This window comes from Oryctolagus cuniculus, chromosome 2, assembly GCF_964237555.1.
Source record: "Oryctolagus cuniculus chromosome 2, mOryCun1.1, whole genome shotgun sequence".
Lineage (NCBI taxonomy): Eukaryota > Metazoa > Chordata > Mammalia > Lagomorpha > Leporidae > Oryctolagus > Oryctolagus cuniculus.
The window spans coordinates 122,271,233-122,296,705 of record NC_091433.1 but is presented as its reverse complement, the minus strand read 5'-3'; the positions used below and the strand labels follow the sequence as shown (position 1 = coordinate 122,296,705).

Genomic DNA, 25,473 nt, shown 5'->3' with positions numbered 1-25,473 from the left:
GCCCGGGAGTGCAGTGGAGGATGGCCCAATTGCTTGGGCCCTGCACCCCATGGGAGACCAGGATAAGTACCTGGCTCCTGCCTTTGGATCAGCGCGGTGCGCCGGCCGCAGCGTGCCGGCCGCGGTGGCCATTGGAGGGTGAACCAACGGCAAAAGGAAGACCATTCTCTCTGTCTCTCTCTCTCACTGTCCACTCTGCCTGTAAAAAAAAAAAAAAAAAAAGAATGTCCATTAAAAAGATTTGCAGGTATTTAAAGATTTACTTAGATGTATGAAAGGCAGAATTGCAGAGAAAGAGGGAGAGAGTGTGAGAGTGTGAGAGTGTGAGAGTGTGGGAGAGTGGGAGAGTGGGAGAGGGAGAGAATCGGTCTTTCATCTGCTCATTCACTCCCCAATTGGCCACAACAGCTGGCGCTCATCCAGGCAGAAGTCAGGAGCTTAGAACTCCATCTGGGTCTTTCACGTGGGTGGCAGGGACCGAGGCATTTCCCTGGCACATTAGCAGGGGGCTGAATAGGAAGCTGAGCAGCTGGGACTCACTGGTGCTCATATGAAATGCCAGCACTGCAGCAGGCAGCTTAACCCACAAGATTTGCAGGTGTTTAAAACACCTGCACTTAGGAAGAAAATTAAAATGACACCTACAGGCTTCAAAGTCTCCCGCAGGTTTAAGCTTTTGCTATTACTGTAGGAGAACCATTTTTGCTTGTCTTTTACAGGGAACTGTTTCATATTCATCAAATGGTTGCAGGTTTTTAGACTTTGTGCAAGACAGTTTTGCAGTTTCTATTTGAATGTAGCTCGGTATACATCATGATACACTGCTCATGTCTCACCCCATAGGCAGACAACTTTTGGTCATTTTGCAGAGTTTCTTTTCTTGTGAGTTAAATTGTGTCTATCCTTTCATCACTCTCCCTCTCATGAATTATAGAAGTGGATTGTTAAAATAGGTGTGATCCATTGACTACATTTCTTTGGGTTTGCTGAAGAAAATGCAGTTATTTACATTGATGAATAACCTTAATTGGGTAAAATAGACTGGTAGTGCTGAGCTAATACCTTTAAATGTCTTGTCTTATGCAATTAATATTCCCTTGTCACACATACATTTAAACAGTTGGAAGAAAGCCTTGTGTTCTTGACTCCTGTCAGACTTAACGAATGATTTTGTCAAGTCATTCCTTTCTGCCCTGGTTGATTGATAGCTAAATTTTGGTCTTCTAGCTTATGTAAAAAGTGTTAACTATGCCTTTCATCTTGTAAGCAAGGGCATTTAAACCATTCTAATAGTCAATTTACAGAGGAATTACATTGCCTGTTTACTGGAGGGGTCAAAAAATGTGCCCCTGTTCATCAGGGACACAAATCACAGGGCCCATGAGCTAATGAAGACAATATTTATGGGTTCTTGCACTTGCTGTATGATACCAAGTTCAAGTTGTCCCTACTCTGGCTGTTGAGGACTCTGGCTCCCACTTTGGATGTACTTATTCTTATGGATTATAGGATGGATGTGTCTTCATATTAGTAGTCTTAAGAAGGAGAATAAAGTATAAAGAATGAAGTATTCTATAGAATGCTAGATATGTCAACTGCCTATGCAGCTTTCAAATATCTCTTTATAGAAAGGAAGATCCTTGATCACCTCTGTCACTACCTGGCTTATGAATTTCCGTCCCTATAATAATCTCTATTTCAAAGCATGGAGGGTAAATTTCTGTCTTTTTGGGGAAGAGTCTCATAGCCTTTGACTTGAACTCAGAATCCTGAGAAACATTTTATTAAGGACTTCATAATTTACTATTTTAAAAACCTTCACTAATAATTTATATGAATACAACAGCATGTTTAACCACTTTCACAGAAGGCATATCTTAAATCATGAGTCCTACTCTTTTTTTTTTTTTTTTACAGACTCCCAAGTCTCAGGAAGTCAGTCTTTTTTTTTTTTTTAAGATTTATTTATTTATGTGAAAGGCAGAGTTACAGAGAAGCAGAGGCAGAGAGAGAGAGAGAGAGAGAGAGAGGGAGAGGGAGGTCCTTCATCCACTTTTTCGTTCCCCAGATGACCCCAACAGCCAGAGTTGCACTCATCTAAAACCAGGAACCAGAAGCTTGTTCCAGGTCTCCCATGCAGGTATAGGAGCCCAAGGATTTGGACTATCTTTTACTGCTTTCCCAGGCCATAGCAGAGAGCTGGATCAGAAGTGGGGCATCTGGGACTTGAATGGATGCCCAAATGGGATGCCGGCACTGAAGGTGGCAGCTGTACCCTGTAAGCCACAGCGCCGCCCCCAGGAAGTCAGTCTTATAATGAATATCTAACAGGTCACTTTATACTCTTGGCATGAGAATTCATTAAGTATCACATCTGCTCTAGTGGGATCACTGATTCCTCTTGTGGTATCCATCTGCCACAAGGTCTGTTCTTTCATCCTTTTAATTGGAGGGTTTTTTTTTTCTTTCTTTTTGGACTTACTATCTTGAGAGATGGGGGTGCGGTGAGTGGAAAGAAGCATCTAGAATCCTCTAGGCACCTCACTGTTCAGCCAGGAATCACATTTGTTCCTGAAACTTTCTCCATTACCATTATATGCACCATTGTTTTTGGTCAATAACGTATGCAGAGCTGGTACAAGGTAGCCATCTGAGAGGTTGTATATGTTAGTAGTTTAGCGTATGATCTCTGGGACCAGACGATCTTAGTCCACATCTTGCCACTGCTATTTATCAGCTATGTGAGTGTGGGCAAGTTACTTGATTCTATTGCCTCAATCTCCTCATCAATACAATAAAGGAGGGGGCTGACATTGTGGTGTAGCAGGTAAAGCTGCCACTTGCAATGCTGGCATCCCATATAGGCACTTGTGCATATCCCATCTGTTTCCACTTTCAGTCCAGCTCCTTGCTAACAGCCTGGGAAAGCAGCAGAGAGAGGATGTCCCAGGTGTTTGGATCCCCAACACCCACGTGGAAAACTCAGATAAAGCTTCTGGTTCCTGGCTTCAGCCTGATGTAGCATTGGCTGTTACAGCCATCTAGCGTGAACCAATGGATGGAAGAGCTTTCTGTCTCTCCTCTCTCTGAAACTCTTTCAAATAAATAAGATAAAGGAAATGATTGGAAGCTCTTTTGAGAGAAACAAGTGAGTTATTCTAAGTGTTGATAACAGTCTCACAAAATAAACACTAAATGACAGATGTTAATATAAAATATTTTTCCCTTCTCCATTCTTGTCTTCCCCTCACCACCTCTCCTCCATGGCCCACTGCTACAGTCCACTTCTGCCTTTTTTATACACCTTCCCTTCCACCAACACTTGCTTTGTTTTCTTACACTGCAGTCAGCAACTGTCAGCTCTGCTTTCTTCTAACATTTTTACTAGAACCAAGACAAGCTCTTGTACCTGCTGGACTGAGGCCATCTGGATATCCACAATGATTCCCACACTCCTTGATCCCAAGGCAGCCTTTCACTGTCTCTCCTCATGAAGGAAATTGTCCTTGCCTATCATGGAGGGAAAAGAGAACTTTGACACAGACCTGTGTCTTCGGGGCCAGAAAGTGAAATCAACAGAAGCAGCTAAGCACCTGCTACTGTCCTTTACAATGAGCCTCAGTCGGCTCTTCCCTGTGCTAATCCCCATAACGTATTTCTTTGGTGTACTTTCTAAGCTAAAGGATTTGTTTAATCTATAAAAAATGGGAAATTGTAGCTATAATATTTTTAAGCAGGACCTTTGGCTGTAAAAATTTAATTTGTGAAAAAAAACTATTAATTTTAATGTTTTGGGACAAATAATTAAATTGGAATAACACCAAGCTAATTGATTGATCAGAAATGTGCTTTATTTTCTTCTTTATTTTTATAAAGGGAACTGATTTCATGTATATCTACAGTTTTATGAACACAATAATACTTCCCACCCTACCTCCCTTGTTCCCATCCTCCTTCCTTCCTTATGTTTCTTTTAAGTATTGCTGTGACATACTTTCAATTTACTTTATAATCACAAGCTTAATACTCCATTAAATAAAGGATTTAACAAAGAATAAGTAGAAAGACTAACTCTATACTCAGAAGTAGAAAGGGGTATAAACAATAATTAAATCTCAAGATGTCAATTTCACTCATATACATTTCATTTTTGTATTCTATCACCACAAATCAAGGAAAATATATATTTGTCTTTTGGAGACTGGTTTATTTCACCAAGCATAATGATCTTCAGTTGCATAAATTTTGTTGTGAAAGACAGGATTTCATTCTTTTTTATAGTTGAGAAATATTCCATAGTGTACATATACCACATTTTCTTTATCTGTTCATCAGTTGATGGACATCTGGGTTGACTTCATATCTTAGCTATTGTGAATTGAGCTGCAGTCAACATGGTGGGTATGGGTAACTCCTTCATATACTGATTTCCTTTCCCTTGGGTAAATTTCCAGGAGTGGGATGATTGGGTCATATGGTAGATCAATTTTCAGATTTTTGAAGAATCTCTGTTTTGTCTTCCATAATGGTTGTCCCACAAGTGGTATATTAGTGTCCTTTTTTTCCCACAACTTCTCCAGCATTTGTTATTATTAATAATTTTTTTTTGATGATAGCCATTTTTACTGGGGTAAGATGAAACATTGTGTTTTTTATTTGTATATCCCTGATGACTGATGAGAGCCTATTTTCATGTGTCTGTTAGCCATTTGTATTTCCTCCTTTGAAAAATGACTGTACATATCTTAGCCTATTTCTTTTTTTTTCTTATAAAATTTATATTTATTCTTAAAAAATTTGAAAGGAAGAGTTAGAGAGAGAGAACTCATCTGCTGGTTCACACCCCAGATGGCCAGAACAACTAGGGCTGAGGCAAGCAAGGAGATAGGAGCTTCATTCATGTCTCCCATGTGGGTGCAGGAGCCCAAGGACTTGGACCATTTTCTGCTGCTTTCCCAAGCACATTAGCAGTGAGCTGGATCAGAAAATGGGGCAACCAGGACTCAAACTAGTGCCTATATGTGATGCTGGCATTGCATGACACAGTTTAACCCATTAACACCACAATTCTAGCCCCATTAGCCCATTTCTTAACTGGATTGTGTTGCATTTCTTAAGTTTCTTAACTATTCTATGTATTAGTACTCTATCAGATGAATAGTTTGCAAATAATTTGTCCCATTCTGTTGGTTGCCTCTTAACTTTGTTGAGTGTTTCCTTTGTCGTGCTGAAGCTTCTTAGCTTAATGTAATCCCTTTTCTCTATTTTTGTTTTTATTACCTGTGCTTCTGAGGTCTTATCCAGGAGGTCTTTGCCTATGCCAATGTCTTGCAGTGTTTCTCCTATGTTTTCTTCTAGTACTTTGATGGTTTCAGGTTTTAGGTTTAGATCCTTGATCAATTGTCAGTTGATTTTTGTATAGTATGGGAGGAAAGCATCCTGTTTCATACTTCTGCATGTGGAGACCCAATTTTCCAAACAGTATTTGTTGAAGACACTGTCCTTTATCCAGGGAGTGATTTCAGCTCATTTGTCAAAGATTAGTTCGTTGTGGATAAGTGGATTCATTTCTGGAGTTTCTAATCTGTTCCATTGGTCCACAAGTCTATTTTTGTGCTAGTACCAGGCTGTTTTGATTATAACTGTCCTGTAATATGTCTTGAAACCTGGTATTGTGATTCTTCTGGTTTTGTTCAAAATTCATTTTCAAGATGTCTTTTCCATTTCTCCCAAAAATTGGTTCAATGACCACAAAAACTTACTGTAATGAAATGGATGTAGTATTATCATCTTATCAGTCATCCATTTTCACAATAATGTAGTATAAAAGCACCTCAGCAGCATGCAGCCACATTTGTCAATCACTAATCTAGGATAGTCATCCTGTCCACCCAAACCTGTCATGCGCCCGGGCTCAGTTGCTCTTGACTGATCAAGGATGACGTTGGCAGGGATGAGTGAGGTACTTTAGTTCTGTTCATTGTCTTTCTAAACCTTCTCCTATAACAGAAATCTTGCCTAAACATGTCCTCATAGGAATAGCAGAGACCAGAAGCAAACAAAAGAAATGATTAATTGAGTATTTTCAATCCCCTTGAATCGTGGTGGCAAACAATCATGCCAAGGCATCATACATGGTAAAGTCTAGAGTCACAGAAGGCAATCACTACAGAGATATACAACATTATGCTCAGATACAGAGATGAAGAATGGTGTTAATGCAACAAATCTATAATTATTTAAGTTTCTCTCAGTGCTTTTTATTCTCTCAGTGAGATATGTTCCTAATTTACTTTCCTACTGTATCAGCACTCCTAGAGAAAAAATCTAGAGACAAGAACTTTTGATCTGGTTAAACTAAACCATCATATGCTTGCACATAGGTATTGTAAATGGTGACAGTTGTACTTTTAATTGATCCAGCAGAGACTGAGTTTGGTAGTGGATAAATGGGTTGGATGGAGAAAAACATTAGGCTGCTGAACTATTCTTTTCCTTTAGCAGTAATTGGTTTCATTACAGAAAGAATCCCAATTAAAGTGATTTTATTTCATAGGACATAGTTGATGCCATCAAGATAATAACCAAAGAATTTTAGGTTTCTCTTAAAAAGAAAGCAAAATTAATTTAAAATGGTGATTGTTTTGTAGATGCTTTTGTATAGGCTTCATTGATGTACCTTTGCTTCCCCAACCCTCATTCCCACACCAAGTTTGGACAATGCCTTCATACTAGAAGAATGTGTATATTGATGGCTCCTTTCCTTATTAAAATGGCTTTGGGTGTTTTACTACACTGACTGATTACCTTAATTGACCTTCAGACTGGCTAAAATTTGTCTCACTTAATGAAACTCAATTCTTGTCAAGCCCCCAGGCTAGATGGCTCATGGTCCAGTCACTTTTCTGCTTTGATTTTTCATTTTTAATAATAAGCATAACACAAAGCTTAAGGAAATATGGTAAAATATGTCAGAAATCATGAAGCAAATGGAGAAGCCAAATTTAAGGAAAGATGTAAGGCTTCAGAATTTTAAGCCTATTTCAAATCACACTCTACCTCCGAGTTTGACCTTAGTTGGTGTGTCTTACATCATAGTAGTGAAGAAGTTAATGCTGCTATTCTTAACAGGATTTATGTAAATATCTAATTGACAGGATAGATGTTAGACATTTGTTAGATGTTAGACATTCATTGAGTATCATCAGCCTAGTCTAGACTTGGTTATTAACTTTTACTTATGAAAGTCAATATGGCTCTGGTTTGCTCAGTCACATAGCCAATTCTGCCTCAAGATTGACATGCAAACAGTTTCCATTTCTGGGGCAACTCAGCAAAGAAAGAAAGCTTTCATCCTGCAAAATAAATAGGATTGATTGGTAGTGGCTACCTGGAACACAGCACAGAGAAGGATTATGAAGTAGTAGTTGAGCTCAGCATAAAAGAATGCTGTGATTGATTAATCATGTCTACTGTGGGCACAGAAGAGAAGAGTTGTAGAAAGCTTGCTATTCCTCTCCAGGTTTGTAGTTTCTGATCTTGTTCCTTATAAACAACCTTCACCTTTTAGTTATTTCTTATAAATACATCTCTGTTTTTTCTACTTTCATCCATGCTTGCATCTCTGTTTTTTCTACTTTCATCCATGCTTGGGATCCTGAATTAGTGTTCTGATAGGTTTACACTTTATGGGTCATCTTTTTGTTTTTTGGGTAAGCATCCAAATTCATTTTCTGTGTTTGGAGATTTCAACATCTTATGAATCTTGATATGAGACTCTGAAATTGCCAGACCCTCTGTTTTCACAAAAGATTTTTTTCTCAGTACCTCACACCTGTGACCTTGCAACTATGTGTGGACCCATGACCTAGAACTTGGGTCTGTATTCCATCCAGACAAAAATCCGATATATCTTCCCAAGACTGTGCATCAAAACTAAAAGTCAAAAGGCACAAGGTGTCCTGATGTGTATGAATTCTTTCTGCTCTGTGAACTAGCAGGAATGTTTTCCTGCTTAAATCAGCCAGAATTATTTTGTAATGCTTGAGACAAAGAGCTTGACTGATACAATGAGTCTCCCAGGGAAGTGTTTCTACAATTCTACTGTGCAGAGGAATCATATAGGTATCTTTTTAAAATGTAGATTCTTATCAAAATGCAAGTTAGGGTGGGCCCTTGGATTTGCGTTTCTAATAAGTTTCCAGAAAATGACAGCATGCTGACTTGTGTCCCATACTTTCAGTGAAAAGGATCTAGGGAAGGGTAGGCAGGCTGAAAGAAGGAAGCGTTAGTGGGAGGAAACAAGTCTGTTTCAGAATATTTTAGTTAAATTAGGGCAAGACAACTTCTATAACTAGTAATCTATAATATACATGTGTGAAGTGCAAAGGTTCCAACATAATAGATCTGCATTTCTTAATCATGTAGCAATGCTTGGCCAGAAACAGGACAGTCGGCAGCTCTCTTCTGTATGTATTTAAGGGCCTCAGTTGAATGATGGACGGAGATATCTACCATCTTCTACTCATGGCTTCCCAGGCCACCCTGGGGTCATCTGTATCCCACCCAGAAATGGAAAGGAACATGAAGGAGTATACATAAAACATGTTTTTTAAAACATTCTGCAATAAAATAAAGCACAGATATAGACATTTAAGAACGCTAAGTATTTAACTTATTGAATGATTATTTTTAAAGATTTCTTTCTTTCTTTTTTTTTTTTTAAGTTGACAGGCAGAGTTAGTGAGAGAGAGAGACAGAGAGAAAGGTCTTTCTTCCATTGGTTCACTGCCCAAATGGCCGCTATGGCTGGAACTGCGCCGATCTGAAGCCAGGAGCCAGTTGCTTCCTCCTGGTCTCCCATGTGGGTGCAAAGCCTAAGCAGTTGGGCCATCCTCCGCTGCCCTCCCGGGCCACAGCAGACAGCTGGACTGGAAGAGGAACAAGCGGGACTAGAACCTGGCCCCCATATGGGATGACGGCGCCGCAGGCGGAGGATTAACCAATTGAGCCACGTTGCCAGCCCAAGCTTTATTTCTTTGAAAGCAGAGTTCTAGCAAGAGAGAGAGCGAGAGTGAGAGAGAGAGAGCGCAATCTTCCATCCACTGGTTCACTCCCCAAATGGCCACAATGGCTGGAGTTGAGTCAATCCAAAGCCAGGAGCAAGGAGCTTTTTCCATGTCTCCCACATGGGTGCAGAGGCCCAGGCACTTGAGCCATTCTCTGCTGCTTTTCCAGGCACATCAGGGAGCTGTATCAGACGTGTAGCAACCAGGACTGGCGCCCATATGGGATGCTGGCATTGCAGGCTGTGGCTTAATTTACTACACCACAATATTGGCCCAACTGAATTATGTATAGACACTTCTGTAACTATGACCCAGGTCAAGAGATAGAAATCTGTCAGCCTCCCAAGAAGTATTTCCATATGCCCTCCCTCTTCTTCCTAAAGTGACAATTATCCTGACTTTTAGAGTCCTTGCTTCCTTGTGGGTTTGTGTGTGTGTGTGTGGTTTTATCACCAAAATGTGTATCTTCAATTTTACCCACATTGTAGGATATGTCTCTTAGTCTCTCTTAAGTTCCTGCATCCCCTTCCATCCTTTTGTTCAGCTAAAAATCTGTATGTTGCAGAATCTGAACAGTTTGGAAGTTTCTTGTAGTTTGAATTTTTTGATTGGATGTACATGATGCAGTTGCTTATGTTATTCTGTCCTCTGCAAAATTACAGAGGACATCCAGAGTCTACACAGTTGTAGGTTTGACCCTTTTTGACAAGACTGTAGTTGAGATTGTGGTATTATGTCTGCACAAATGAAAGTACTTCAAAATGTTCATAGCAAGTGGAAATAAAATGTAACTTTATTTGGATTCAAAAATATTGAAATATGCACATAATTTTTTTTCAAAATACACAGTTACCATGAGCTTTTGGAGAACCTTTGTATTATCTGGTTATCTCATTTTTTGTGGTGTTTTCAACCATGATTGCTGAAATTTATTATTTCATTAGGGATTTTTAAAAAATGACCTAAATGAAGGATCTCCGCGAGTGAGATCCCAGTGGAAAGAATGGGTCATCAAAGAAGGAGGTACCTTTCTCTGAAGGTACGACCTTGTCTAAATATGATCAGAGTTGGTGAACTCAAAAGGCTTCCATAGCCTTGGCAACTCATGACAAGAGCCTAGGGAGATTACTGATGCCATAAACAAGAGGTTGTATTCTAATTCTGTTATTTGGTGTCCATTAATTAGGTAGAATAAATCTATAAACAGATGTTTTATAATTATCTACAATGCTAGTTTAGAAGGAATATGGCAAGCCATATTCTTAATTCTTCAAGATACATAAACTGGTGTCATCCTCTGAAAGTGACCAATTAATTTTTCTGTTTCTTTTTTAATCATTAAAAGTTCATGGATTTAGACATATTTGGTGAGTTTCAATCCATTGAAACTGTTATCATGCATGAAGTTCAACATGCCTCATCTCTGGCCAGTAGGAGCCTAGAAGTCTTTGATAGCTCTCTGCAGATTTCTGGTAGGACACGATGGCTCAGAGGTATTTGTACATCCCAGCCTCAAAGACCTGGAATCTGCAATTTCTCTAAACAGTTCTGATTTCCTTTAGTGTAAAATTTCAACATGTTCTTTGTTACCAGGCTACCCATTGTTTTCAGGCTTCTTCTTTAGATAGAACAGAGAATGTGAATGTGTATGCACCTGTGCTTTCAATTTAAAATCCCATGTGTTCAAATGTTAGCAAGAATGTGGTAAAAATGGAAATTTTGAATACTGTTTATGGGAGTGTAAACTGATAGCCATTATAGAAAAAAGTATTACTATTATTTTCCAATAATGTCCTTTCTGGGTATATATGTTCATTGCAGCATTAGCCAAGATAAGGAAACTATGTGTCCACTGAGAGATGACTAGATAAAGTAAAAAAAATGTATATATATAAAATATATAGTAGAATATTATTTTCCATATAAAAGAAGCAAATTTTTGAATTTCTGAGAACGTGGATAAGCATGCATGGCATTATATTAAAGATAATAAGCTAATCAGAGAAAGACAAATACTTTATAGTATCACTTCTAGGTGGAATCTAAAAACAGGAAGTTGGACTCAGAAGCAGAGTAAAGCACTGGTTGTCAGGAACTGGAGGTGGAGGTGGTATAACGGGAAGCTTTTGGTCAGAGGGACAAACCTCCAGTTCCAGAAGAATGAGTTACAGAGAACTAACAGCATGATGACTACCATTATCGTGACTGTACTGTGTCCATGAGCTTTGCTAAGAAACTAGACCTTGCGCTTTCTCACTCAAAAGTAAAAAAGAAAGATAAATACTCTATGAGGTAATGGGTATATTGATTAACTCAACCCTGGTAATTGTTTCATAGTATTTATATTTATCAAATCATCATATTGTATACTTTAAATGCATACAGTTTTGTCAATAATATCTTAATAAAACTGAAAAAACCCACAATATACCTATTGATATTTCTAATTCAGATATAGGGCCAGGTTTTTGTTTGTTTGTTTGTTCATCTGTTGCTTTATTTTTTTTGCCTATCTCTTCTACATTACATATCCTTTCTTTCCCACTAATGTTCCTGGCCAGCAAGAATATGATGCATTAAAATCTCATTATTAAACAATTACTTTATTCTACCTTTAAACACAGGGCTGTGTGAATAATATATTACCACAATGCATAAAATTACATTAAAAAATTAAATATTTTTGTATGCTTTGTTCTTTCCTCCTCTCATTTTACATTGTTATATGTCTTCATTGTCAGAGCATACATACATTTCATATTGTACTGTTTGCATTTAATCATCATTTATCCTTAGTTCTTCAAACATGTATAGCTAATTTTTACAGTTTGTACTTATGTTGATGTATTTCTAATTATTTTGGTTCTTTTTTTTTTTTTTTTTTTTTTTGCTTTTTGTTTTTGCCAGGCAGAGTTCGACAGTGAGAGAGAGAGAGACAGACAGACAGAGAGAGAGAGAGTTATAGACAGTGAGAGAGAGACAGAGAGAAATGTCTTCCTTCCATTGGTTTACTCCCCTAATGACTGCTACGGCTGGCACTGCACTGAACTGAAGCCAGGAGCTGGGTGCTTCCTCCTGGTCTCCCATGCGGGTGCAGGGACCCAAGCACTTGGGCCATCCTTCACTGCCTTCCCGTGCCACAGTAGAGAGCTGGACTGGAAGAGGAACAACCGGGACTAGTACCCGGCACCCCAACCGGGACTAGAACCCGGGGTGCCGGTGCTGCAGGCAGAGAATTAGCCAAGTGAGCCATGCCACCGCCGGCCATTGTGGTTCTGGGGGCCAGCGCTGTGGCATAGTGGGCAAAACTGCCACCTGCAGTGCCAGCATCCCATATGGGTGCCGGTTCAACTCCCGGTTGCTCAACTTCCAATCCAGCTCTCTGTTATGGCCTGGGAAAGCAGTAGAAGATGGCCCAAGTCCTTGGGCCCCTGCACCTGCATGGGAGACCTTGAAGAAGCTCCTGGCTCCTGGCTTTGGATGAGCATAGCTCCATCCATTGCAGCCACTTGGGGAGTGAACCAGCAGGGATCAAAGACCTCACTCTCTGCCCTTGCCTCCCTAACTCTGCCTTTAAAATAAATATATATTTTTTTAAGTTTGAAAGCTTCTGAGTTTGACATGGTCCCATTTTTTGGTTTCACTTTTGTAGCCTGTGCTGTGGGAGTCCTATCCAAGAAGTCATCCCCTATACCATTGTCTTGGAGTGTTTCCCCTATGTTTTCTTCTATCAACTTTCTAGTCTCAGATGTTAAATTTAAATATTTTATCCATCTTGAGTTTATTTTTGTATATGGTGAGAGATAAAATCCAATTTCATTCTTCTACATATCTGCATCCAGTTTTATCAGCACCATTTGTTGACGAGTTATCCTTACTCTGCTGTATGGTCTGAGGCACTTTTGTCAAAAATCAGTTGGTTCTATGTATGTGAATTAATTTCTGGGCTCTCTAATTCTGTTTCATTGATTTATATATATATTTTTGCAATAGCCATGCTGTTTTGATTACCATAGCCTTGTAATATGCTTTGAGGTCAGGTGCTGGGATGCCTTCAGCTTGATTTTTCTTGTTCAGGATCACTTTGGCTATTCTGGGTCTTTTGTGATTCCATATGAATTTTAAAATTGCTTTTTCTAATTATGTAAAGAATGTTACTGGTATTTTGATAGGAATTGCATTGAATCTGTAGATTGCTTTAGGTAGTATAGATATTTTAATGATATTGATAATTCTGATCCTCAGCAAGGAATATCCTTCCATTTTTTGCGTCCTTGATTTCTTTCATCAACGTTTGATGATTTTCATTGCAAAGATCTTTTACTTCTTTTGTTAAATTTATTCCTAAATATTTTAATTTTTTGTGGCTATTGTGAGTGGGATTTCTTGGTTTCTCTTTCTGTGAGTTCATGATTGGCATATAGAAAAGCTACTGTTTTGGGTATGTTTATTATTTTTTTAAAGATTTACTTATTTATTTGAGAGTCAGAGTTACAGACAGAGAAGGAGAGACAGAGAAAGAGGTCTTCCATCTTCTGGTTCACTTCCCAGATGGCCAATCTGAAGCCAGGAGACAGGAGCTTCTTCCTGGTTTCCCAGGATGGTGAGGGGCCCAAACACCTGGGGCATCTTCCACTGCTTTCCCAGGCCATCAGCAGGGAGCTGGCTTGGAAGTGCAGCAGCCAGAACATGAGTTGGTGCCCATCTGGGATGCCAGCACTGCAGCCAGAGACAACCTACTACAACACAACCCCAGCCCCTGTATGTTTATTTTGTACCCTGCAATGTACTGGCTTGGTTTATCAATTCTAACAGCTTTTTGATGGAGTGTATAGGTTTTTCCATGTTCAACATCATGTCATCTGCAGACATGGATAATTTGACTTCTTTTCTAATTTTGATGCCATTTATTTCTTTCTCCTCCATAATTGCTCTTGATAAAACTTTGAGTATTATATTGATGAGTGGTGAAGGTGGACATCCTTTTCTTGTTTCAGACCTGAGAGGCAATGCTTTCAGCCTATCCACATTTAGTATTATATAGGCTGCTGACTTATCATATATAGCCTTGCTTTCTAATTTTGAGGAATGTTTCTTCCATAACTAATTTGTGGAGGGTTTTTCCTCATGAAGGGATGTTGAATATTATAAAATGCTTTCTCTGCCTCTCTTGAGATGACCACATGGTTTCAATTCTTCAGTCTATTCATCTGACTTATGATGTTTATTGATTTGTGAATGTTGAACCACATTTGCATTTCTGGGATAAATCCCACTTGATCATTATGTATGATCTTTATGATGTGGTTTTGTAGTCAATTTGCTAGTATTTTATTGAGAATCTTTGCATCAATATTCATTAAGGATATAGGTCCGTTGTTTTCTTTTTGTGTCCTGTCTTTGTTTGATTTCTGTATCAAAGTAATGCCTCATAAAAAGTTTTACAGATTTCTACCCTGTTCAATATTTTGGAACAGGTTGAAGAGTATTGAGGTCCCTTCCTCTTTGAATGTTTTGTAGAATTCAATAGTAAAGCCATTAGATCCCCAACTTTTCCTTGATGGAATATTTTGGATTACGGCTTTGCTTTAATCTCATTACTGATTATGGGTCTGTTTAGGTTGTCTACATCTTCTTGATGAAATATTAGTAGGTTATATAAATCCAGGAATTTATCTACTTCTTTGAGGTTTTAGAGTTTATTGGAATATAGTTCTTCATAATAGTTTCTTATGATCTTTTGTATTTCATTGTCAATTGTAATGTCTCCTTTTTCATCTCTAATTTTATTTATTTGAGTTTTTTTCCTCCTTCTTTGTTAGTCTGGTTGGATGTTTAACTATTTTGTTTATCTTCTCAAAAAAACACAACTTTTTGTTTTGTTGATCTTTTGTATTTTTTTAGTTTCAATTTCATTTATTTCTGCCCTGATCCTTATCATTTCTTGCCTCATGCTGATTTGGGGTTTGGTTTGTTCTTATTTTCTTGAGTGTTCAAGATGTATCATTAGATCTTTAAGACATTTCTCCTTTAATGTAAGCACTTAATGGTATAAACTTCCTTAATGCTGATTTTTTTTGTGTCCTACACGTTTTGATATGTTGTGTTTTTTTTTCACTTATCTCAAGAAAGTTTGTATTTCCTTTTTAATTTCTTCAGTGACCCATGAATCATGGGTTGTTCAATTTCCAAGTATTTATGAATGTTCTATTGTTCTTCTTGCTGTTGATTTCTAGTATTATTCCTTTATGATCTGAGAAGATACTTGGAAGATGTCAGTCTTTTTACATTTTTTGATACTTGATTTGTGTTCCATGTGGTGATCAGAACAATGTGTATTCTGTAGCTGCTAGGTAAAAAGTCCTGTAAATATCTGTTAGGCCCATTTGCATGATAGTATGTGTCAACTCTGATGTATCTTTATTGATTTTCTGTCTGGATGATCTGTCCATTGATGAGAGTAGGGTGTTGAAGTCACCCACTATTACTGTCTAATAATATTTGCTGTATGTATTTGGGTGGTCTTATGTTGGGTGCATATATATTTATGATTGTTATATCTTCTAGCAGAATTGAAACTTTTATCAAAATATAATGTCCTTTTTTATCTCTTTTTACAGTTTTTGTTTAAAGTCTTTTTAATCCGATAACAGGATAGCTTGCTTTTTGTTTCCATTGGCCTGGTATATCTTTTTCCAACCCTTCACTTTCACTCTGCATGTATCTGTTTATGAAGTGAGTTTCTTAGGAAGCATATAGTTGGGTCTTGTTTTTTTTTTTAGCCAAACTAAGTCTTTTGGTTGGTGAATTTAATCCATTTACATTCAAGGTTAGTACTGATAGATAAGAACTAAGACCTGTCATTTTGTTGATTGGATAGTGATTCCGCCTGCTCTCTTAGTGAATTTGGTGGTGACATGTGTTTCATGCTGATGTCTAATGCAGGACATCCTTTAGAATTTCTTGTAAGGCTGGTCTAGGGGTGGTAAATTCTTTGTTTTTGCTTATCTGGAAGATACTTTATTCATCTTTCACTTTTAAGGGATAGCTTGGCTGAATATAATATTCTTGCTTGGAAGTTTTTGTTTTGTTTTTTTCTTTTTTTTTTTTTTTAATTTTTTAGACCTTGAATATATCATCACCCACTTTTCTGGCCTGTATGCTTTCTGCTGAGAAGTCTGATGTTAACCTAATTGGTTTTCCTTTGTATGTAACTTGATGCTTTTATTTTACTGTCTTTAGGATTCTCTTCTTGTCTTTAACTTTTGACAATCTGATGACAATATACCCTAGAGAAGACTTTTTGGGTTGCTACTAACTTACATACTACCTTTTTTTGATGAAAACTTTTAATATGTACTGTCTAGGGATCTAGCAATTAATAAGTCTGTTAAGATGTCTGCATTACACATCAAAATGCCTGGGGTAAATTCTTGGCTCTGGCACCTTAAGCCCACTTCCTGCTAATATGGATCATGGAAGAAAACAGTGATGGCTGAAGTTAAGGGGTTTCTGCCATCCATGTAGGGACCTTTCTGGTTTCAGTCCTGAGGATTATGAGGGGGGAATACAGGTGGGGGAGATAGGGCTTTGCAGGCATTTGGAGAGTGAATCAGTGGATGTGAGCACACTCGTTCTCTGTCTCTCTTTCTCCCTGCCATTCAAATAAATAAAAATTCAAAACAAACTAAAATCAGATCAATTTATATATATATATATATATATATATTTAGAGTACAGTTTTCAATATGCACATGTACTCAGGAAAGTCTTAATTAATGGCAAAGTTTAGTATTCATTCTGTTTTCTCATTGTTATTCTCTTCTTTAGGGAACACTGGGAGCTAAATACTTAAATTTCTTTGCCTGTCCTCAATATTTCCCATCTTTTCTGAAATTCAGTTTTAGCTCTTTTATTCTCTATTTTTTGCATTTAAAATTTTTTTCTTTTCTCCTTTTATTTCTCTTAAGTAATTTGCTATTCTGTCTTCAGTTTGTATAGTGTTGATTCTCATTTTATTTTATTTATAATTCTTTCTTGAATTTTATAACATAATTCTTCAGTCTCTTTTCTGAATTGTTATTCTCATATCATATCATTTTCTTAATTTATTTCCATTATTTTGAAGTAGTACATTACTTTTAATATGTTTTATAAGCATATCTTTTTAGCATGTTTTCAGTGTGTATAGGGTTGATACTATCTTTCTTGTTCTTATTTTTCTTTTTATAAATTTATAATATTTGCCCTCAATAATTTTAAGTTGTTCATTTTTATGAACATAACCTCACTAAAGGTGTAGAAAAAGAGTTCATGCATGTAGCTTTTGTAGCTTCACAGAATTCATACACCTGTTATTGGTGTGTATGTGTATGTGTGCCCAGGCACGTGTGGAATTAAAAAATATAGTGGCTTGAATGAAGAGGTAGCCTGACTTTGCTCACGTTGCCCAGTGTATCTGGGTCTTCTCTTTCTGTTGTCTCTGTTGTCCTGCCAAGTTTAATTTTGATTATGCTCTCAGTAGTTTCTCCTGCACTTGGACCCCTTTCCTGAAATACAGCCATGTAGTTGAGTTTCAAGAGTTCACTGCACTGCCTCTTCAGGCCTTCTTATCGTGGACTGTAACACTTGTTAACATAATCACAGGCAAGTTGTTGAACTTTTCAAAGTCCTGGATTCTTCATTTACAGAATTGGTTTAAGAATAGTCTCTACTGCAAAATATTGTGTGAAGAGCTTTGCTGAGTATCTTGCACGTTCTGTAGACCTTGAAAATTTGAGCTTAGCAATTACCAACATTATCCCCAGGCAGTAATTCTGTACATTTTGCCAAATAAATAGCTAAGTGATATTAACTTACATAGGCTTTAGAAAATATGGTGAATGTCAAACCCAAAATAGGTTATATCCACCCAGTTGTGTGCCTTATGGGAATTTAGTGCAAAAAGAAACTGAGATTTATTCATAGGTCTTTTTCTGATCAGTAACAAATGTGTACGTATCATCTGTATCAAAAGATGCATTTGAACACTTGTGGATAGATGTATTTGTTTGGAAACCATACATATTGTTTAACATCATCTCTTGTGTTTATTTTTATTTGTATCCTGCATACATTCAGATAATTAAGAACAAAGTAGCACTGAGGTGATTGTTCAGAGAGAGTTTCATTTTATTTTCATGCACCTGCCCTGCTGCTTATTTTAACAATGTGGAAATGATGTGTAATTATGCATTGTTAGGAGATTTGAGTTTGTTTATGCTTACTTACCTGAAAGAATAATTGTAAGTATTTCTTTGTGGAGTACAGCCACTCAATCGCCATAGCACCTGGGCTGAAACGTTTTTGATATTGTTAGATGCTTCATGTTTTTACCTCTGTGAAATACAAGCAGTGCATCTAGAAAGGTAAAATGTTAGCAGTGGTTTCTTAGCTCAGCTCTTCCACCAAAGTCCTCTCCCCTGGCTGATTGATGCCCTTGTTTCTCCTTCTCTGAAGGGTCTGAGTTCTTGTGCTGTTTCATGATTCAAAACCTCCTCAAGGGGGACATTTGGGTCAGTGAAAGATGAGAGTAGATCTTAGGTAGGAGTGATCTGTAGTGTATTGAGCTAGAGGCCATATATGCCACTTTCAGGCTGACATAATACATTTAATTCACAGGCGTCCATCAGCCATAGGTCTTTGTTTTCCTTTGATATGATAAATACTGTGAAAATTAAAGAGAGAGATGGAACATTTTCTGCATAGGTAATGAAAGCTACTTAACAGTTTAGAAAAAAATCAGCACTTCTTTTATTCCTTAATTATGTGTCTTTTTTGTTTATTTTAACTGTAGCTTCGAAAAGCAGTGATGGATCACATATCTGATTCCTTCTTGGAAACCAACGTCCCTTTGCTCGTTCTCATTGAGGCTGCAAAGAGTGGGAATGAAAAGGAAGTGAAAGAATACGCCCAGGTTTTCCGTGAACATGCCAATAAACTGGTGGAGGTAAGTCAGGAAAGGCCTGAGACTACAATTTATCAGCAGGTTTGATCCTCCATGTGGCTCCTGGAATTTCTGTGGAGAGCTCGTCAATGGTTTTCTCTACTCCTTTCAAAGGAAATAAGTCATCGGTAATCTCTCTTCTCTCCATCCCACAACTCTAAGCAGGCTGTGAAACGTGTCTTCCAATTTTCCTGAACAATAGGCAGAGGCTGAGACAGGAGAAACAGAAGGAACACTGCTAAGTGTTGAATACCAGCCTTGATTCAAGGGAGTAGAATTAACACTGCCAAATGGAAGCCTAGAACACTGTTCCCTTTCCTTCCTCCTCACATCCCTCTCCACTCCACCCACCAAAGCCGAGATTAGCGGGCCACTCTATGAACTTAAAAAATAAGGAAAAAAAGAAAACCACTTCTGTTAACAGAGGTTTAGACTCTGTGTGAAAGATCGTGGGGTAGTACGAGTGTTAAGTTTGGGGTCATAAGTACATTTTATGTGTTGGAGAAATCTGTGGGAGTTGCTTTATGAATGCAAAACTGTACTGTGTGCTACTGAAAAAAATGCACAAGGAAATGATAACTAGGCTGCCTAAATTTAGGAACTAAAACCCAACAGCTTGGCAAAGGTGGGAATAGTGACGTGGTACTAAATAGAAAATGGAGATGTTAAGCAGGAAATGTGCCTGCAAAAAAAAAGAGCCCAGGTTGGGGGGTGGGGTGAGGATCTTGTAAAATTTAGGGAATGGTAAAGATCAATTTAAACTTCTGCAAGCTCTGAGCCCTTAACACCACCACCACCACTATGGTGCATTTCCTCTTTGATTCATAAGAAAATAAAAATCACTCAAAATGACAGACAATCTAAATGCAAGCTGAAATAAAAATAAGTTCTTTTTTGTTTTCTTTGGATGGCAAAGTTAAATTCTTAATAAGTTCATTAAATGTAAAATCCTCTCTGTTCTTCTTGGAGTGGGTGATGGGGGTGGTACTCAATATAGTTGTTCCCTGTGCACCTGCTTCCTTTGCTCTTTGGTTAATGCAGCACTGCTGGTGCCTCAGGGCCTGGAGATAACCAGTCAGCAAGAAGGCTTACATCAAACCCTTGTTTTTTTAGAACAAAGTCTGAGCTTTATATATAAACACCATCATCAGGTTCATGCTTGCAAAAGCCTAGACTACCAAAACAGAACCTCTGGACGTCCCATCATAACCCTACTGTCTTGAGGCAACACCAAGCTAGAGCTAAAAGTAGGGTCATATGTATAATGTCAACACAGTCTGTCTGTCCCCATCTACAAAGACAAGTACCTGTGACCCCTTAGATTCCACCTGCATGCTTTGAGAATTCACTTGGCTTTAGAAGAATACCCAGTCTTTCCAAGATGGACCTCAGAAACCCTGACCACTTCCATGCTTTGAGAAGGAGAAGGTGAAGGGCTGAGAGTGAGAGTGGAGATGGAGACAGGAGGAAAGCAAAGAGGAAGAGGCAAAGAAATATTGCTGAGTAAGTTCTAGAATGATTTCAATATTCACATGTAATAAGATATATGTGTATCATCTTGTCTATGGGATTACAACATTTACAAGTTAGCTTCAGAGTTTATATAAATTATTAGTGGTGTGTTGGGGGCACTGTAGATTAATTTTTAAAATTAATTAATTTAGAGCTCTCCTGTCCTATGGATCACTCCCCAGTATCTGTAACAGTCAGGACTGGGGCAGGCTGAAGCCAGGAGCCAGGAACTCAATTTGGTTCTCTCACATGGGAGGCAGGGACCCAACTACACAGTGTGCACAGTAACCGGAAGCTGGAATTGAGCCACAGTCAAGGCTCAAACCCAGGTACTCCAACATGGAATGTGGCTGCCCCACGTGAGGCATTAACTATTAAGCAAAATGCCAAAGCCAACATGAGTTTTTATTTCTATGACACTGTGAGAGGCTGTATATATTCTGTATTTAGCCTTATTTGAAGTTCAAACTTGGTACCCTGTTTAAATGTGGGTCAGAGCCAGCTTTTCTATTCATTGTCCCTTCTGCAGTGATAGGCCTTGGACACACGTGCCATTTCCCCTCTACAGGGAAACCTGTCCCCTCTGTGTGTGCTTGCTCATCAAGGCAAAAGGAGAAGCAGAAAGCCCAGGTCCATCAGAGCCCTGCATTTCACAAAATTGCTGCTTTGCCTCCCTCAGTTCTTCCCTTCATTATCCACGAGTTGCCCCTGCAGACAGCGGTAGTGTAGGAAGTCTTGTTTTTAAGAGATGCCAGTACTAATGTTCGGATTGGCCTGTGTTGGAATGGAGAGGAACAGGAATCTGAATGATTTCTGTGGTTTGCATCTTTCAAACAAGTTCTGTATCACTGATGCATCTAGGCAAAAAACTTGAAGCTCAGGATAAGCATTACTCTTTTCTACATTTCAAGGTGTCTCGGTAGTCTTTCCAAACCCATAGTTTCTGTGTGTATGTGTTGAAAGATTATTTTTTTATTGAAATGCAGAGATGGGGCAGGGGAGAGAGAGCAAGAAAATGGCCACAATAGATGGGGCTGGCCCAGGCCAAAGCTAGGAACCAGAAGTTTCTACTAGGTCTCCCACATGGGTGCAGGCGCCCAAGTACTTGGGCCATCTTCTGCTATGTTCCCAGTTGCATTAGCAGGGAGCTGGATCACAAGTTGGATCAACTGGGACTCAAACTGGCACCCATATGGGATGCTGGCAATGCAAGTGGAGGCTTAACCTTCTAGGCCACATTGCCAGCCCCAGTTTCTGTGTTTGTAATATAAAATTTTTTGATACATTGATTTTATGTCTATTGATTTTGATACAGTCATTTACTATTTCTGAAAGTATGTTCTTTTGGATTTTCTATGTATCTGTTTGTATGTTTGGTTGTTTTCTATACTTGTCACAGTTAGGTTTCTTTTTTTCCAATCCTTATCCCTTATTCTCTCCTTGCATTATATTACTGATTAGTCCATCCAGTATAATATGGTGGCAGTAGGTATTTTTATTTCCAGATCTCAGTGGGGGAAATTTCAATGTTTTTTTTTCTTTTCTTAAATCTTATTTAACTTAAACAAGTTTCATGTATTTCATATATATATAGATTTAGGCACATAGTGATACTTCCTACCCTACCCTCCCTCCTGCCCACACTCCAACCCTTTTTCCTCCTCCCTCTCCTATTCCCACTCTTGAAGTTTTACAAAGCTCTATTTTCAGTTTACTTAATGATAGTAAAATTAACCCTACACTAAGTAAAAGAGTTCAACACATAGGGTGAAGAAGAAAACACTGTTGTTCAATAGAAGAGACAGGATTACAAAAATCATTGATTCTCAAAATGTACTTTTCACTCCAATACATTACATTTTAGATACTCTATTAGTTATTTCAGATCAGGGAAAACCTATGGTATTTGTCTTTTTTGTGTCTGGATTACCTAAGTATAATGGTTTCCAGTTGTGTCCATCTTGCTGCAAAAGGCAGGATTTTTTTTTCTTTTTTTCTTTTTACAGCTGAGTAATTTTCCATGGTGTATACATCTTAGTTTCTTTATCCAGTCAATAGATGATGCACATCTGGGTTGATTCCATATTTTAGCTATTGTGAATTGTGCTGCCTTGAACATGGGGGCACAGATAACTCTTTCAGATGCTTTCTTTTGGTTTGGGTAAACCCCCAGGAGTGGGATGGCTGGGTCATATGGTAGGTCTGTATTCAGATTTCTGAAGTATCTCTGTACTGTTTTCTTTCCGCAGTGGCTGCACCAGTTTACATACCCATTCACAGTGGGTTAGGGTACCTTTTCTCGCACATCCTTGCCAGCAATTGTTTGTTGATCTCTCCATTCTAACTGGACTGAGAAGAAACCTTACTATGGTTTTGATTTGCATTTCCCTAATGGCTAGTGATCCTGAGCATTTTTTTTTTTTATTTGACAGGCAGAGTTAGACAGTGAGAGAGAGTGAGAGAGAGAAAGAGAAAGGTCTTTCTTCTGTTGGTTCACTACCCAAATGGCTGCTACGGCTGGCGCCGACATTGCACCGATCTAAAGCCAGAGCCATGTGCTTCCTCCTGCACCTCCCATGTGGGTGCAGGGCCCAAGCACTTGGGCCATCCTCCACTGCCTTCCCAGGCCACAGCAGAGAGCTGGACTAGAAGAGGAGCAACCGGGACTAGAACCTGGCGCCCATATGGATGCTGGCTCCACAGGCGGGGGATTAACCAAGTGAGCCACGGCGCCGGCCTCCCAAGCATTTTTTTTTTTTTTTTTTTTTTTTTAGTGTCTGTTGTCCATTTGGATTTCCTCTCTTGAAAAATGACAGAAATTTCAGTATTTTAATGATTGCATTGTTTGCTCTGTATTTCTTACAGATATTTTTGTTAGATCAAGTTAGTTCTATTACGCTTTTGCTAAAAGAGGCTTTTTAAAGTATAAAAACTTATTAAATGCTTTACCTGTACATTTGGAGACAGTTTTATGACTCATTTCCTGTATTCTGTTTCAGGGTTTTAACATCAAAAAAAGGGGGGGGGGGCTGGAAATTCTTATCTGTTCTTTCTATTTTTTGAAGTGAATGTGCTAAGACTGGCTTTGTATATATTTTTAAATATGTGAAGGAATTCACTGACATAGTAATGTGAGCCTCAGCATTTATTTGAGGAAACGTTTAAAAACATAAGATTGTTTACATTTTCTGTTTTTTTGGGGGGTCCGTTTTTTTATCTTCTAAAAGTTTGCCATTTGTGCTTAATGTTCTAATTTATCAGCATAAAATTGTCCATAATTCCCTTATATTTTTTGTTTAATATGTTTGATTCTGCATTGCTGCTCCTTTTCTTTGTTCCACTTCTTATGCTAATTGACGATTGACGTCTTCTCCTTTTCCTTTTCCTGGTTTTGCAAATAGTTTGTCTATTTAATATTTTCTTTAAAAAAAACAGCTTTCAACTTTGTAGATTTTGTTTGTAATCCATGCTATTTATTTATACTATCTATCTTTTATTTCTCTTCTAGTAAAACTAGCTGCTTTTGTTCTAACATAAAAATGGATAATCAAATCATTGATATATAGTCTTTCTTATTTTAGGGATATGTGCATTTAAGACTATAAATTCCTAGGTAAAGTATACTTAAATCTGGTTATTTTGTGCTGACCCCATTTTTAGCTTAGTCATCCATCTGTGTTTCCCATACTTGAAACGCTTCTATTGAGTTCTATTTTGTTTCAAAAATTACTGATTGGGCAGTTAAATTTGAGCTTTGGACACTTGCATCCCATGTCTGAGTGCCTGGGTTCAAGTTCCAGATCCACTTTTGATTTTAGTTTCTTGCTAATGTGTATCTTGGGAGACAGCTGATGATGGCTATAGTACTTGAGTCCCTACTACCCACATCAGAGACCTGGATTGATTTTCTGGCTTCAAGCTTTAGCCTGGGCATTTGGGGAATTAATCAGCAGGTGAAACATCTGTGTGTGTGTGTGTATGTGTGTGCCTTTCAAATAAAAGAGGGAGAGAAAGAGAACAAATGAATTACTCGAATAACTTGAGGCTAGTTTGTAGTGTTTCTAAAGTCTAGTCTACCTTTCTTTTATAAATGTCAATGATAATATTCTTCCAGAGGTGCCAAATGATCACGTGTCACTTAGAATTCTACCATGTTTGTAACAATAAATTGTACAAGAATGCCTAAAACTTTGCTTTTTGGGTGGTTTCAGCTTGCTACTTGAGATTGCTGTATGTATAAGGGATCTTCAAAATATGCATGGATTGTCAATTTTTTTTTTTACATCAAAACAAACCCATCTTTTAGTTCCATTTTTCCACAAACCTTTTGAAGTCCCCTTGCAACTTACTTGATGTTAACTGTCTTGGGGTTGTGATATAGTGCCAGGCTCACTTCTTTGAGCCTCCCTTCTCTGTGTGATCTTAACTCCAAGTCTTTGTTGCCTTAGTGGTCCTACACTGCATTTTTTTTTGTCTGACCAGAGATATGAGCTTGTAGCAACTCTGAAGTTTCTCTCAGCAGCTACCTTCTTTCTGACTTCTTGGTTTTTCTTTAGGCTCTAAAAATTAGCAGATCTTAGGGACAGTGGGTGGAATGACATGCGGAAAGTTAATCTTCCCTCAGTGAGCTTCTATTTTTGAACTCGTTTAAGTTTTGATATTTTTGGCACCTCTTTGATGCTTTCAAGAAAATTTTTATTGTGCTTGGTAGATGTTTTTAGCCAGAGATGGGTCTCTTGTGGGCTTCTCCATCATGTGTAGAAGTAAAAATCCCTGAGAAAGCTGATTTAGGTAAATTTGTGGAGTTTTTAAAAATTATTGATAATATTTTTAGTGTGAGATCTCATTATTCCATGGAGATTTGGGGCTTCCACACTTAAAATAAATATATAAATCAGTAGAATAGTT

At 38.1% G+C, this 25,473-nt stretch overlaps 1 protein-coding gene across 7 annotated transcripts in view; it reads left to right on the top strand.

Annotated features, from left to right (window-relative positions):
* CTNNA2 (catenin alpha 2) overlaps positions 1 to 25,473 on the top strand; it is a 1,267,385-nt gene that overhangs the window by 1,003,722 nt on the left and 238,190 nt on the right. For all 7 annotated transcript variants that reach the window (XM_051842711.2, XM_051842709.2, XM_051842710.2 and 4 more), the window contains one exon: positions 18,904 to 19,056. In XM_051842711.2, the coding sequence (XP_051698671.1) occupies positions 18,904 to 19,056 (153 nt within the window). The remainder of the gene's footprint in view (positions 1 to 18,903; positions 19,057 to 25,473) is intronic.